General features: G+C 32.3%; 1 protein-coding gene across 1 annotated transcript in view; it reads right to left on the bottom strand.

Moving 5' to 3' along the window:
• The window catches only part of LOC128181879 (uncharacterized), a gene marked incomplete at its 3' end in the record, with an annotated part of 105,442 nt that overhangs the window by 83,659 nt on the left and 4,727 nt on the right, over positions 1 to 17,056 (bottom strand). Inside the window, 3 exon segments of the mRNA XM_052850434.1 lie at positions 12,060 to 12,286; positions 12,523 to 12,580; positions 12,811 to 12,921. Coding sequence (XP_052706394.1) covers positions 12,060 to 12,286; positions 12,523 to 12,580; positions 12,811 to 12,921 — 396 coding nt within the window.

Genomic DNA, 17,056 nt, shown 5'->3' with positions numbered 1-17,056 from the left:
CTTCCTTGTGCTCATTGTCAAGATCATGAAAAACCAAAAAAAAACGTAGTCACTCCGGAGCATTAATAATGGAGTTTAAGGTATGAAACATGTCAGTAGGTATGTGTCTTAATGAAACATTGTACTTACTGAAATTTGCAATAATTTTAACATTGTTCGACAAGTTCATGTACATGTATTTCTCTAAGGGTTTAACAAGTGGTTTTTCCCAAATTTCTGTATACTTTTTATTTTTTAAGACAAAAATCAGTCTAGTATTTATAACTTCTACGTAAGAGAGATCCACCCCAGTTTATAATATGTTTTACGGTGCGACCGTTGGGGCGAGCACAGCATGTGATCAAACAATGAATTATAATAAATCAATAAAAATGAAATTAACAACGTAGAATTTGAATGCCAAAAAATAAAACATAGTACCTATTTTTCAGTAAATTTTCATTATTTATAGTTTATAAGATTTGTTATAATTTATTTATTTATAAGTAGAACAGTAGTTAAATCTCAGATACAATGTTGTTGAATAATAAAGATTTTGATATATAAATATTCATTGCACTGTATCTCCTCTTTTATAGTGATTGTAACGTCAGTTCATCCCCATTTTTTTGCAGTAGACATTTTTTCTAAACTTACATATAAAACTTGACTCATCATAGAGCTCACCCCCCCCCCCTGTTAAAAAAATAATATTTCATTTTTTTTTTTCAATTATCACATAGAAAATCGACTTATCATGGATTTGCCCCCTCCACTTAAAAAAAAGAATAATAATGTTTAATTTTTTTTTTAATTTACGCTTTGAAATATTTGCTTATCATATTTAAAAAAAAGAACATGGTGTCCCCCCCCCTCCCCCCGCATGTAATAAATGGAAGTGAAAATAAAGAAACCATTGAACTGCTAAAGAGCTGAAGGATTAGAAGTTTCATGATTTTTTTTCTTTTTGCTGGCAAAGATTTTTTGGATGAGGCTGCCACCCACCCACCCCCTTTTTAAAAAAGGCAATGCTACGTGTACGTTCCAGGAAATTACCGTTATTATAGTGATTAAAATAAATGTGAGCATTCATCCAAATGAGTGCAATTTACAACTGTTTCCTGTATCTGAAGAAATGTCCTTTTTCTTCAGCTGTTATTTAGCTTAGCCTTTGCAAGATTTTGAGAGGATTTTAGTCATTTCAGCAGATTCACAGTAACTTCAATTAGAGTAATTTCCCCTTATCAGTGCTTATTGTGACGTCAAAGCTGACGTTAGTTAAGTGTCGTTTGACTCTTTAAAACTCCCCTGAGAAATAAAAGTACGTGAAGTTTACTGTTTTATTTAAAAGCATGATGTTCTTAAAATTACACATGTTATATGCTTCTCAAAAGTTTTACTTTGATTCTCGCGAGAGCGTGAGGTTGGACACCATTTGTACTATGAATTGTGGGTCAAAATTTACTGACGCCGAAAAAATCTATCGGATCAATGTGTAAACCTTTGTGACGTCACTCGATTATTTTTCATTGAGAGTGTGCTAAGGTGAACTTTAGAGGTAACTGTATGTCGTGTACATTGTTATTGTTTTGTATTGTCTTGCTGATTCTCGTGAAAGTGTGAAGTGATAAAAAATGCCATATATTACAGGGAACTACTGGGACGATTAAAACAATGCATTACTGGTCCGATTTACTGACACCAAAAAACTCCGTTGAATGAATGTGCAACTAGTCCTAATTTTCTATTCACACACGCCTTGCCGGTAGAGCTCGCTTCGCTCCGGCGCTGCGCGCCGGCGAGCTGCGCTCGCTATTATACGTTCCTGAAGTTCCATGCATGCAAGTAGTGATTGAAACTCTTATTAACGTTTAAAGGTTGAATTGCAGTGTTATCCCCCTGTTAAAGTGAACTTTGCTTCTATGTTATCTGGCAACTAATTACTTTTTTTTCTTTAATTTTAAGACCAAAACTATTTATTCTCTAAAACACGAGGACCGCATCGCTCACCTGGACAATTGTTATTGTAAAATTCCTTCTTTCTTATTTTTTAAAGAAAGTCTCCTTAAAATATTGTAAAACTCTAAACAATTCTCCTACATACCAAGAAACATTTTAAAACAATTCATAAAAAGAAGTTTTTTTGGACAGATATTCTCTGATCTAAAATGTAGCATCTGACCAATATTGTCATACAAGGCATCAACACGTCAAAAGTGAAAGAAAGTGGAAATCTATAAATACTCTAAAGAAATCTAAGATGGTCTTTGTGACCTAGATATGAGGATAACAAGACCTGAGGATGATTATTTATACAGTGCTGCTATCCTGAAAGTTGACAAGGATAGGATAGGATAGGATGCAGGATGCACGATACAGGATAGAAATATAAAAATTAAGTTCTATCCTACCTATTCTATCCTATCCTGCATCCTGTAGCCAATCAGATTCGAGTATAAATTTCAGAGTTATTTTGCGAAACGGAAATTGGCTAAACAATGTATTTTCAACGTCAATTTTAAACGTTTAACAAGTAAAACCATTTAAGAATAATTATTATATCAAGAACAAGAACGCGGTGCATAACATTAATGCGTGCTAAAATGTCGGCGCTACATCTTTGTCAATTCGTACGCAAGTACGGAGTTACTGCGAAAATTCGTTGCAACATTTCACAACGTCAGAAATATATTTCTGTATTTACTTCATTTAAAGTCTGCAAATTAATAAAAGCTTGAATTTATAAACGACTAATTTGGCATTTTAGAAGATAAACATGTATACAAGAATCAGGCATTGATTCACGTTTAATATAATTTCTTCGAAGCCCAGTAACAGGGAAGCATATTTTTGTCCGATATTAACCTGAACATATCGAATTAATAAATGTTAGCTAGCTATAAATGCTTAAGAAATACCTCCGAGTGGTTTAAACTATAACAATATAAACTTCCTAAAGGAATTACTTATTTTCAGATCGTGTTTACATTTATCGCCGAACGAATCGCTCGAATAATGAGAATGACACTCAGTTGTATGTGATAAGAAAATAATTTGAAAAAAATATGTGACTAAACAGTTCCTCAATAAGTGCATCGAAGTTATTTATCTGTTTTTTATGCATAAATATAATGAAATCAAAAATCTAATCGCTTACCTGTTTGTTTACGTTATTGTGTCCATCCCGCGTACGATTTAATTTTACCGTAGCACAGGTAAGTAAGTTATCCCGCTCGATGAATATTCGGTTTTAAGATTTAATTATTCATTTTAAGTACTACATTAATTAATAAAATCATTTTATCTTTAAATTTCGTTTCATTTAACTTGCATTCCTATATTTTGAAAGTATGGGATAGGATAGGATAGGATAGAGCTTATTTGCAGGATAGGATGCAGGATACAGGATATAGGATAGGATAGGATAGTTTTGTCAACTTTCACGATAGCAGCACTGTACTAAGCGTAGCATTTATCGAGGTATGTCCAATGCACGATCTTTATCAATGGTGTCGACATTGCAATGTGTACAATTACATTGTGTTTACAATGTGTACATGTACCTTCCTTCTTATTTACATCGTCGGCATCGCATTGTTGATCGACATTGAGTCGACATCGTGTCTTCATCGTGTTTACACCGTTTAAATCGTCGATACCGCAATGTTGACCAACATCGAGTGGACATTGCGTTTACATCGTGTACCTTCTTCCTTGTTTACATCGTCGACAACGCAATGTTTATCGACATCGAGTCAACACCGTGTCTATACATACCTCTTTTATCCTGCATCGATAGAAATTGTGTCTACATGTACATCGTGTGTCTTCTTAATTGTATTACATCGTCTACATTGTAATGTTGATCGACATCGAGTGAACATCGTTTCTACATCGTTCCATTTATATCCTGTTTACATCGTCGATATCGAAATGTTGACCAATATCGAGTATACATTGTGTCTACATCGTCTGCCTTCTTTCCTGTTTACATCGTCGACATCGTCCACATTGTAGTGCAAAGACAACATAAAAGAAATATCCGCGTTGTAGACAATGTAAACTCAATATCGGTTAATGCCGTATACATCTTAAACGTTGCGATGCCGATGATGTTAACGTTAAAAAAACTAATATGTCGACAATTCAAGCTCGATTCCGGTTCAACATCGTCAACTTTGCGATATCGACAATGACTACGATGTAAACAGCAAAGAATTATCGGCAGTGTTGACAAGGTAAAATCGATTAGACATGAATGCATATATCTCTTCTAAAGAGGTTTTTAATTTTTTTCTATATAATTCAATGCTGAACTTTGAACCCCTTTGGAGGCCAAGTATTAGTTCGGATGGTACAGTTTTAACAATTTACAATCTACACTATCTTAGAATGCTTGAGTAGTTATTTCATAATTTGTAGAATAGTAGTACTTGGAAAGAAGACTCTTATAAATATTTTTCAATGTTAATTTTTATATCGAAAGGAATATGTGTGGTATGGTCTAATATCTGCCCCCAATTTTAATCAATTTTTAATTAGTGTCGTATAAAAATCATAAATCATTGTACAGTGGACGCCTATCACTTTAATCTTGATTTTAACCACCATTGCTCATTGTCTATTTATCTACGGCGTCAACCCTATGACCTTATTCACGCAAATTTGCAAACGGATGAAAATATTCTCATTTTTGCTTTATATTTTGTATTCGGAAGCATAGAGCGCAGATCTGCTCAAGTAAGATTTTAACATATGTTTTTCTTTAGATAATTATACACATTATACTAAAAGATGGTACTTGAGCAAGCCTACGGTCGAGGTTTTAACAATTTGAAATTTTCTCGTTATATACAAGGTTTGGGGTAAAAATATCGGCACTCCTGATTCAGATGTTGTTTTCAGTGGGTTTTTTATCTATTATCTCCCTTTTGAAAAAGGTTTTGTCCATTATTTTAATAGATTAGAAGTTCTTTTCCATAAGGACTTTGTGCTAGACAAGAAGTACAAAAATGACAAAAGTTGATTACAAAAGCTCACTTGAAGCAAGTGGTTTAGGTGAGCTAATACCCAAAACAGCATGTATTGTATAAAAAAGATGATAAAAGCAACACTTTAGATAGCATGAACAAAGAGCAGTGTGTTTGAAAGTCATATGCCTTCATTATTAAAAACACAATATCATAATAAAATTACATGATTATTTTATATATTATTCAGGCAATTAGGGTATGCATAACACAAAAATACACAACTTGATGCATCGTCAACTCGCTATGTATTGTCAGACATATATTTCCACCGTTAACAAATTTTTACATAATTTCATTCAATTACATATAAAACGTCTATTTCAAATTTCAAAATAACATAAAGAGAAATTAGTATTTAAATTTTCTTTAAATAGAAAAATGTATGAAATTGTCTATAACATATTTTTTTTTTAATAGTGTATTTTTCTATAATCAGTAATTTCGAAAAGAGTGAAATTCCACAACTATTTTTATTGGTCAAGACACGTGGTAAGCTCTATTTGTTATTGTGGCATTGTTTGATATGATATTTGTTAACCATTATACATCTACTGAAATTCCTTTTTAGATCATGCTACTAATTTCTTTGTAATATAAATATGTTTTAGTCAATAAACTGTGTAACATAATGTGTGCCACTCTTATTTACTCAAGTTAATCCCCTTTAGTAAACAAGAATAGAATTCCTGGGTCCCCCGCCGGTCAAGCAGTATACTAGTATTGAGTCTATCGACCAAGGCTGATTTTCGAACTTGACCAAGGTATTAGTGGTATAAACATTTGGTATAAATTTAATGAAAATCCGTCGAAATTTGTAGGCATGAGAGCGCTTACAATGTCAATTTTTTTATAAAACGGAGTTATTATTGTGGTCAAAGTCCCATAACTCCAACAAAACGTATTGACCAATGCTGATTTTCGAACTTGACCAAGATAATAGTGATATAAACATTTGGTATAAATTTAATGAAAATCCGTCAAAATTTGTAGGCATGAGAGCGCTTACAAAAAAGTGTGACGGACGGACGCACGGACACACGGACGCACGGACCCACAGACCCACGGACACACAGACCCACGGACACACGGACCCACGGACACACGGACGGACGCCCGGCATTTCTATGTCCCCGCACCGCGTTGCGGAGGGGGACAAAAAGTATGTTATCTTACTTATTGTGAAAATCCATGAATGTTTCTACCATTAGTAGTATTGGCCTCGGCACTAAATATGAAAAAGATTTTCCTCGGTAAATTTTTAATGTAGCTGCCTAGCATTTGTTTTTAACACGCATATGATAATGAACTTTGCCATAAATAGACTATGTTAGAAAGAAAATGGATTATAAACCCTTGATCTCCCTTCTACCTTGTCTGCTTTAAAAAATATCATCAATGATATTATTTTAGCATTAATCACTGTTTGCCTAAAGGTAATATGAAACGATATCCTGACCATATTGAGTTATATACGGGAATGAATTCATAAGTGCTTATTTTATAAGACTGACATTGTTTTTTGAATATTTTATGCAAAATGTGAGCGCCACAGTCGATCAAAATCACTTAATCGGGAAAAGGAACATTGACTTACGCGACTTACCTCTCTTGCCTATGACGTCAGAAAGACCCAATAGCCTAATAAAGCTTTATGTTGTGAATACAAATATCCATGTCATTTTCCAGCATTTCAAAAGAAAAAAATACTATTTTATATAAAAAAAAAAAAAAACTTGTATAATTATACAATAATCAACCACGTCGGTATTTTTTCTATCAACTGAAGAAATGAAATCGTGTGCGTTTATATATGTACTTAATAGCGTGTATACATATTCAGTTTCGAGACTGCACAGAGAATGAATGATTTTCTTCACAGATCCACATGCAATTATGATAAAATTTTAATATATGCATGTATATATGTTTTATTTCGATCTTTTTAATGCAAATGACAAATTCAAAAATAACTGATCGTGTTTTCCCATTTGCAATTCCTTAAGATTTTTTTATTTTCTAAACAACTTATAGGCCTCGTAGTGCCTCATTCGCTTCACGATTTTATTGTTTGTTTCGCTTTCAAATTCACAAATATGTTACCTTTTAATTATTTTTAGTCTAAGAGAAATTTCTTCAAATGTTTTGATTTTGAAACATGGACTTGTATGTGTGGTGTTTTGATTTTACAACGTGTATACATGTGCGGTGTTTACTCACAGATCCCTTCTATCTCACTTTCTTCCGCAATTTTGTCTTTCGTTTTTTTCTTTATCATTATTGATGCTTGTTCTTAATAAAATCTGTTATTTATTTTCACATTCGTTCAAAACTATTTTTATCAAACAACCGATTTATTTTATCGATACATTTCTAAATGCCATATTTCCGCGATCAAATTTAATAAAACGTTAATACACGTGTACACAAAGTATTTTCAAAAGATATTGCTACATTTATATATCAAAAAGTCAGAAATTTATATTTTTTCAAAATAAAATTTAAGAATAATTTTGCGGCATTTTATAGCGGCTCTTAAATACAAACTGTACACAATGCCTCAAACATTTTCATTGGCCTGCCTTATACTTTTTTATGTGACAAAGCAAATCAAATCAATTAAAATGCTTTAATTCCTTTTAAATGTAGCCCAATCATTATACATACCGCAGAAGAAAATGATGTTTCTATTTTAAAAGGATAAGGATAATTCATTAATCAGCTGTTAATGTTGGAGCATTTCACCGCAGTACGGGAACTTCATCATGATTTTTCTCTGGTGAGAAGCTGATGTTACATTTATTCATTAACGACCAATTAAAACTAAGTCATCTGTAGGCTACTACAAAATCAAATGATCTCATTTGAAAAGAAAGACACGTTCATATATGCAAAAATTACTAAAATTTACTGTAAACTTACATTTATTTTATAGTTTTGATGCATTGTTTACATCGGTGGGTCTGTGTGACGTCATAAATCCACAAAATCAAGAACGATAAGCGGGGAAGAATTTTTTCAGGTTATTTCTCAGTAATGCAAGGGGAAAATATCTTACATCACGTATTTTAAAATTTGTTTATACCAAGCTTTATATTTAAGAAAGAAAATCATAGTGTTAAAAATCGTTTCATATGACCTTTAACAATTCAAATCTTCTAAAAAGGGAAAAAAATGACGTGTTCCTATATTTTCAGAAAGGTTTAAAATTTCCACTTTGTATTCTTTTTTAAATCTGTTAAATAGAATAAATCAAGATATTTCAATAATGACATTTCCTTCAAAATAGTAATATTATCCAAATACGAAAAGAGAATGATGAAAATGTATTAACAAGTAAATCACAAGGTCAGTCAGTCAATAATAAGTGTATTGATGTATTCTTCTTAACTTACATGATATGCATATTAATGAAAATTACTAACACGTCTTTTAGCTGTGATATCATATCAATATATAAACCACATGTCATCATAAATTAATAGAACACTACAGTAGGAGTAAATATCTATCAATATTACATGGAATATTGAGAATTGGTATCATGAGAACCAGAAATCAAATACTTGAATTTTGGGAACAATACGTATAAGAAAGGAGGTTTAAATTTAGCATTTACAAATTAAATGTCGAATGGAAAAAGCATCCATAAAGATTTCAAAAGCATTTGTATTAACCAGGCTGCATTTATTAGCAACATTCGTTTAGATATAAATTTATGTTTTAATGATATTCGATCCTTAGGAACGTTCCATTTCAGTAAGTTACCCTGATTTCTTTTTTATTTGTATAATAAATCTGCCCTTTATTCAAACAAATTTAATTGGTCTTCTTGTGTAAATAGTATGCACAGCAACTCAACGAACTGATAGGCTTAGTGGCTCAACGGAGACCTAGTATTTAAAGGTAGAGAAGCTCGTGCCACCAATACACCGGAAAAACCGTTTTAAGGTCTTCCGTTTCTAACGGAAGACCTTGTACTGATTCTGATAATAATTCTTCATTATTGATCTTCTTCTTCAAGACTTTTTTTTAACCTTAGAAACTTTTTTATTTGTCATCCGATTTCATTCAAATTGTCAGGATGTCTTGTAAATTAGATGTAGTTTTTAAGTAACAAAAAGATAATAAATCATAACTTCCGGGTTCGAGTTGTTCCCCCTTCTTAAAATTTTTAGTGACAATCGTTTCCGGACAAAGGCTCCGAAATGGTCCGTAGCAAATGATCCAACTTTGGAAATCTTTAAACTTGACACTTTGAATGTTGTCCTCTGATTTTTGTATTTCAGATTTTTCAAATTGTTCCACTTGAATTATATTATCGAAATCTATGTTTAAAAAATTGCTAATTTGTACTCATGTTTTTGCTTCTTATTTTTTTAGTTTGAAATATTTTTTTAGGAGACCGATTTGGGTGTTTTTGCGGAAAAACTACAATAGCATAACTCTTTATTTTTTTAACCATATGAAAATTAAACCAACTGTAGTTTATTTGCGAAGGTTCATGAAAATTGACCGTCTGGTTCTTTTCAGGGACCATCTCAAAAAAGAGGTACATTTACTATAGGAATATATAGGAAACTGTGATTTTCCGCACATCAAAGCAGTTTTAAACAAATACTACAATAGCTTTTCTTCTCAAATTGCTATATATGATTTGTAAAATCATTTCCTACCTTATATGTAAAAAACACAAAATTCTACCGTCTGGTTTTTAGTCCAGGGCCATCTCAAAATATTAAAATGCACCAAATTTTGCTATATATTTGGATCATCACGAATGATGATTGGTATAATGGATTCATTCCAAAAATGAGGAAAATGTCGTCGAGGATAGCATCATTCTGTATATAAAATTTCAACAGCGTACAATTTTTACTTTTTCGTTTATAATATTTCTTATAACGTACTCCTACAAAGCTTCATTTTATCATAACGTCATAAAAGCGCAATGGCAATGCTCCCCTACCGCACAACGTAAAAATCGTGTTAAAAATAAAAATTTCCTTTAACAATCTAAATATTTTTATCTGTATTTTGTTTATTGTGTTCAATTTTATGAATGAAATCGAAAAAAATTCATAAGAAGTATAAATCAACTGTATTATATTAGAATGCGCAAAAACATGCGCAATGCAAACTAAAGTCGGCCTCCTTAAATGCATATAGAACAAAAGTTGCGCATAAATGAAAGGGCTTTCAATTGAGACCAGAAAAAATGGGCTTGTTCCTTAAATAAGGAATCTAATCGCCTGGAAAGTCTTTGCTGTATTACTAAAAAACGATACATGCTACGATATTGATGTCGTCAAAAAAGTTGTTCTTCATAATGCTATCAATCGAATTGTAATATAGTAATGTTTGGATATTCCGTAATATGAGAGTTAAAAGCTTCACATGAATACATGCATACCCGCTTTAATTTTTCTCATAGGGAAAATCTTCTTGTGCGTAATAGTGTTTTAAAGTCGCAGTCTATACTTTTCTTGTCTAAATATATCCCCAACTTATCACGGACATGCCTTTATCTGTTTTACGAGAGATCTAACTCTTAAATACTCTGTAGTCTTGGGGTTACATTTATTTAATACATAGAAAACTAATTTTCAAGAGATCAAATTGATTTTCTAAAGCCCTGATTGGTCAGAAAGTAAGGTAGTGTTAAAATGATCTCCTATCAATGTATGCCAGGCCCTGAAAAATGTAAGGAGAAAGGGGATGGTTTATTAAGATTGATTGACAATCCTTTCTTGACTTAAAGCTGTAACGAAAGACCTCTTCGTTGCTTGCAACAAGCTAAGCTCTAGTTTTTTTTCTAATTTGATCGTTATTTGTAGGTTTATTTCATTATATCCATTGTGGTAAAATTTGCAATAACTTCTTAAAATGAATAGATAATATTAAATTTCTTTTTATTGTATATAATTTAATTCTGGTTGTAACGTGCTTTCTGATTGGCTAAACAATTATTTTATATCTTATTCAGAATGTTGTCTACGTTATAGTAGGACTAACGTCAAAAAATGATCAATACGCCTGACGTTACGGTTGAATTTTGTACAATTTTACGTCATTTTAAAATCAAATGACCGGTTTTATCTACAATGAACAGTAAAAAAAATTAAATTATAAGCAATGAATTCAATATTTATTAGTTTTATACGATATAAAATGGTTTGAAACAGTTTACGCTTTTTTTAAGCCGCTTCCCGGTTTATACAGTGTAAACTGCCCCAAACCATTTTATATCGTATAAAACAAATAAATTTTGAATTCATTCCTTAAATCATTGATAAATTTAAAAGATAAATCCTATGATTTTGATTTTAAAAAACACTTTAAGGCTGAGGGTCAAATAACCTTTATAATATTCTTTATATTCAACGTTTTGATCTTCATTTTATATTTAAATATGATAACATCCAAAATTCCTCAAATACAAAAAAATATTTTAAAAATGAAAAGGCTCAATAAATAACTGAAATAACCCATAGGCATTATCTGAAACGAATTCATCTAAATGTATCGAATACAAGACTCTTGCGTTGGTACTAGAAAGCTAGCCTAAAAAAGCTGGCTGGTCAAGCTATCTATAAACTACATTAACATTGTTAAAAGTAGAGCGCTGTGTAAAGATGTAAAAAATATTCAAATCTCAAAGCTAAAATATTTTGATTTTATCCTAACACGTTACGCTCAACGCTAAATCAACATCTTAAAAATGTAAAAGTACAGTAACACAATAGGTATTTTTTGACAACACGGCTGCCCTAAACAAAAAAGTAATATACGAGTTATATTTGAAAATTTCTTAATCTATAAAGTGCTAACCTTATTAAAAGTCAATAACTAAAAAAAGACAATAATGAAAATTTTTAAATCAATTGTGTAAATATTTCTTCATTTTATCATAGGGCAGAAATCGACAATTCCCCACAAAACATTCAAATACAACGGCTATGGTAATTGTAACTATATAACTGGGCGTGTTTTTCTTAACTTACGATAGTCTATATTTTTACAATTGGAGTCAAAAAGTAAAAATCTTACTTCGTTTTATGTAGTAGCCGAACAGCAACGAAAGAATACATAACGGGGTGGATATTCCTAAAATTATTGGAACTAATAGAGTGTCGTCATCGTCGTTGATTGGTGTAATGTCTAACTGAGGACGTTCTGACGATAGCTGAGAGTGAGTTGTTGTACTGCCATTCCATTCGTTGGTTGAGACGTTTTCAAAATGCCGTGATCCGTTTTGAATACGAAATGATGTTTTACTGTTAAACGAAAAAGTTTCAAAGCAACAGTAAAAAAGATGCCTTACATTATTTACAATAACATATGGATTGCGGTATGAACTAATGATAAGTAAATACCCATAATATATATTTATTTAAAATCTGATGTCTCAACCCCCGTCTAAAAAAATGAATTTAAAATGAAAACCTTGCCATCTGTCTTTGTTATTTTATAGATTTTTCAAAAATATTTGACCAATTTTATAAAAAGTTACCTTTTACAAGATGGTTCAGCTAGGAAACACCCATTTCCAATTGAAATACAAGCTGGGTCTGTAAAACACATGCATAATGTAAATGTGGAAATTATGATTTTAAAGTTTATGGCTACAAATATATTCAATCATATACCATTAAAATCTGTCAACAAGTTATGAATACGGTAACCTGCGACATTTAATTGCTGCTGTCTCACCAGATAATAAATTCACTTATAAATATCAAACTATACGGTAAGGAAGATTAATTATACAAACTCGATGATTAAAAGAGTTCGTACTTACACTTATAGATTTCATTGCTAAAAAAAGGGTGATCATGACATCCTTGTGTAAAACGACTGCAGCTGTATGAGTGAACTAGTGAAACCTTTTTTACTAAATATAAACAAAAACCTGAAAATAGATCAAAACATTATATAATCTTTCAAGAAATCTATAAATATGACACGGCATATTATATCTATAGATATGAAACGGTTAATGGAGTTACCTCTCCTTGCTTATGTATATTTAATAAGTAATCACTGAAATAATGAATTATTAGAGGTCCTATGTTAGAATAGTTTTACAAGTATTTTTTAATATATAAAACTAAAACTACTATAATCGTGTTTGTAGTTTCTTAAAAGTCAGCTTGACTTGTTTACAGTTTATAATTGGCTATACGTGGCTAGCTTAAAAGAGTGATGTACGGTATAGATTATTGAATAAAGGCCAGGCATTCTGAAAATTTTTGTCGTACAGTATTTTCATGACGAAAATACAGTGCGATATTACTCCAGGGGTATATACTGTAAGTTGTAGCATTCTCGTTTGTGTAGACCAACTTTTATTTGACTGCGAGAAATTTTCGTAAGGTTCGCTAGGGCCTTGCATACCTAATATATATCGCTGCAAACGCAATATTTTCGTATTGTTTTTATAGCAAAAAGTGTTTTAAAAATATTTGGTCCCGAAAATAAGTTTCTGCGTGTAACGATAGATGTTAATGAAATAATCATTTCTTGTACGACTTATTGGTAACTGTTGAGTCTCGATCTGGAATAACGTAAGCAGTGCTCCACTTCTGCGATATACTGCACTTATCTACCTACCTAATTATGATACACGTAGTAAGTAAATTGCTTGATATACTGCCACTCTCCGAAAAAGTACGATATGACTACCTAACACATACTTTGTTGTTCATATACATATTAGCTGTGAGCCAAATGACACTAGAAGGTGTAAAACCTTTGAAGATGCCAGCAAGGAATCGAAAGTGTCATCTGCTATCAAAGAAAAACTGAGGCAAGAACTGGATAGACTGGAACAGTTAGAAATCATCAAATTTGTAAAAACCTACTGATTGGATCTCGAGCCTTGTTTTGGCACCCAAATCAAATCGACAGTTTCGATTATGTATAAATAAAAGACCACTGAAAGCTCTAAAAAGAAATTATTACTCCACTAATTGAGGACATACTTCCAGATTTAAGCAAGGCTCGTATATTTTCCGTTGTTGACATGTAATCATGGATGAGAAAAGCATCTTCCTACCACATTTAAACGCCTTTGGAGAGATACAGACGGTTGAGATGCCATTTGAGATATCAACTGCTCCTGAAAACTGCTCCAGAGACGCATTTAAGATTTGTTGGAAAGACTTGATGGCATCAAACCTTTTCATTTTGACATACTGGTTTATGGATGTAGAGACAATGACAAGGAAGCTCATGATGATCATGACCGCATGTTGGAAGCCTTGCTTCAGAGATGTTTTGAGAGAAACATTAAACTGAATAAGGAAAAAATTAAACTGAAAGTAGACTCGCTCATGTACTTGAAATTCGTTATTTCCAAAAATGGACTGTGTATTGATCCTCAGAAGGTGAGAGCAATTCAAGCAATGCAACAACCAAGGACAGACAGGGAGTGCAGCGAATTCTAGGGATGGCAAACTGTGTTCAACTATTTTGACACAGCTCTCAGAAATAACGGCAGTTTTAAGAAGTCATAACGCTGATACACATTTCAGATGGGATGCAGAGGTGCACTGTAAAGTGTTCAAGGATGTGAAAACCGTACTGTCAAATACTCCAGTGTTGAGCTTGTTTGATGAACATAAGGAGTTAGCTTTGCGGTGTAATGCATTTGGATGGGTCCTCGGAGCTTGCCTATTTCAGGAGGGACAACCAATAATGTATGTATCAAGATCACTAACAGAGACTAAATTCAATTATGTTCAAATCAAGAAGTAGTTTCTCGCAGTTGCCTTTTTAATGGAAAGATTTGAAACTTATACTTATGGAAGACGTTGTTGTGGAATCTGATCATATGACACTTGAGATTATACACAAGAAGAATGTACACACCGCACGAAAAAGACTATAAAGAATGTTTTTGAGACTTCAAACATTTGAATAGGAAGTACAATACAAACGGTGAACATAAATGTATTTTGCTGACACCTTATCCAGAGCGTATCTAAAAGCTCAGCCAGAGAACATGGCAGGATCCTCTGAAAATTAACAATGTTGACTATAGAGAGCATTTACCAGTGTCTGAGCAATGCTTTGCCACATTTCAGAAGGGAACAGAAAGATATGAAACAAAGAAAATGCTAAAAGGAGTGGGGGAGAACTAAGACTTTATTACTTGTCTCAAAAGACATGCTCAAGTCACGGTACGCCGACAAAGCCGAAGAACGGCTCCATTATAAAAAGGAAAGAGAAACACACTTTTAGAACAAAGGGGCCAATGAATTGCCATAATTACAAGGAAATGTTGTTCGTGAACGACCTAAAGGAAACAAAAATCTGGAAGAAAACTATTTTGAACCCTGAGACATTCGCTCTTATAACATCAGGACGGGAGATGGGTGATAATACCACAAAAACAGGCGACATTTGAGGAGAAGCAAAGAACATTTTGCAAGAGAGCTGTCTCTGTCGCCAAAGCTAAAAGGTAACTCGGAACCTTATCCGAACAATTGCTTACCAAAAGTTACAGAATCAGTACCCGAAAAGCCAAGAACAACTAACCATGATCCTGCACCGAAGTCTCCTGTAAAGCCTAACCGACTTGTTGATAAATCAGATACTACACTCTACCAATGCTGATTCGAGCGGATCCAGCCGTTGTTGTAAGCAGAAGTGGTCGGGTAGTCAAACCAACAACGTGCCTGATAGAGTGAAATGTATGATTTGTATTAGGTCACACAGATAGTGTATAAGGGCATAATAACCCCTTGTCTGTGTTACCAGGTGAAGCTTGGTTCAATATATGCTTACTTAGTTTTAATGTTATGTTCCATGTTAGATTTCCTGTCAATTCTCATATATACTTCTTGTCACTTAATGCCATACCGCTTAATCATATTATCTACATCATACTTTCGACTGTATTGAACCAAATAGAGTTAAAGAGGCCCGCTCCTTAGGTTTCTGGTCGCCAATTTGGGTCCCCTATAGTCTAAACATTTTGCATCACAGATTAATTCTAGTAGTATATTTATATTTTACAATGCCAAATAAACTTTATTGAATAAAATTGTTTTTAAAAAATGCTTAAAGAGTTTACTTACGGACTATGTTTTGTGGCGGAAGGTTTTCAAGAAGGAAATAAATAATTTTCATAACTCACTAGAGTACTGTTCATTTAGGTTCCTAATTTTCAGCGCATACCAAACTTCTAGATAGTTTGTGTATTACGATTTTTAATGACGTTCTAAAAAACACATTTAAACAATATTTTGATATTTTTTACAATATATTTTTGCATATTTAGCCAATATTTCATAGAAGTGAAGAAAAAATGAACTCCAATTTTGGCGTAAAATTACTTTATTTCATGCTATATCTCAAATATTTGAGATGTGACCCCTACTTGTTTTACTTTTAAATGAGACATTAAATGTATATATATTTTTATGCAAAGTATTGGAAAGATTACATAACTATAGTTTATTTGCGTTATAATTTGATTACTCAAAACTTTTGTAACATCTGTCGTTGTGTTCATTGTGTACTGGCCTTTGAAGCCAGCGGTAAAGCAAGAATTTTTTAATCTTTGCCTTAAATTTTACTTTTATAGTCACTGCATGTGTTCAATTCCATACTGTATTTAAATCATAATTGATTATAGTTCAAATTATAAATATTTGTTTGACTTCTTCAGATTATCAATTGCCATGTCAATTTCAGAAAAATTATATTTTCTGTAAGGGGTCCTATATTTAAAAAAAAGGCAAGGAACATGTGATTTAAAATAAATGACAATTTAGTACCCCATCATTCATATCCAAGTGATTTTTTGATGATTGACCTAACTATTATTCCCGGTGCCAACTTCCTTAATCAAATTTTTTAAATTAATTCTTTGATGATTTTTTTATCATTTTCAGCTAAGGAAGGAGGATGTAACAATATATGCTTATGAAATGAGTTATTTCCTGTCGGTTTAATTATAACCTTGAGCCACGTTCTGATATAAATGGAGAAGAACTCCAGATGTGTTCTGCGATTAACTAAATATATATACTTATACG

This window comes from Crassostrea angulata, chromosome 4 (assembly GCF_025612915.1).
Source record: "Crassostrea angulata isolate pt1a10 chromosome 4, ASM2561291v2, whole genome shotgun sequence".
Classification (NCBI taxonomy): domain Eukaryota; kingdom Metazoa; phylum Mollusca; class Bivalvia; order Ostreida; family Ostreidae; genus Magallana; species Magallana angulata.
Note: the sequence above shows the minus strand (reverse complement) of the source record. Positions and strands in the feature narration are given on the sequence as shown.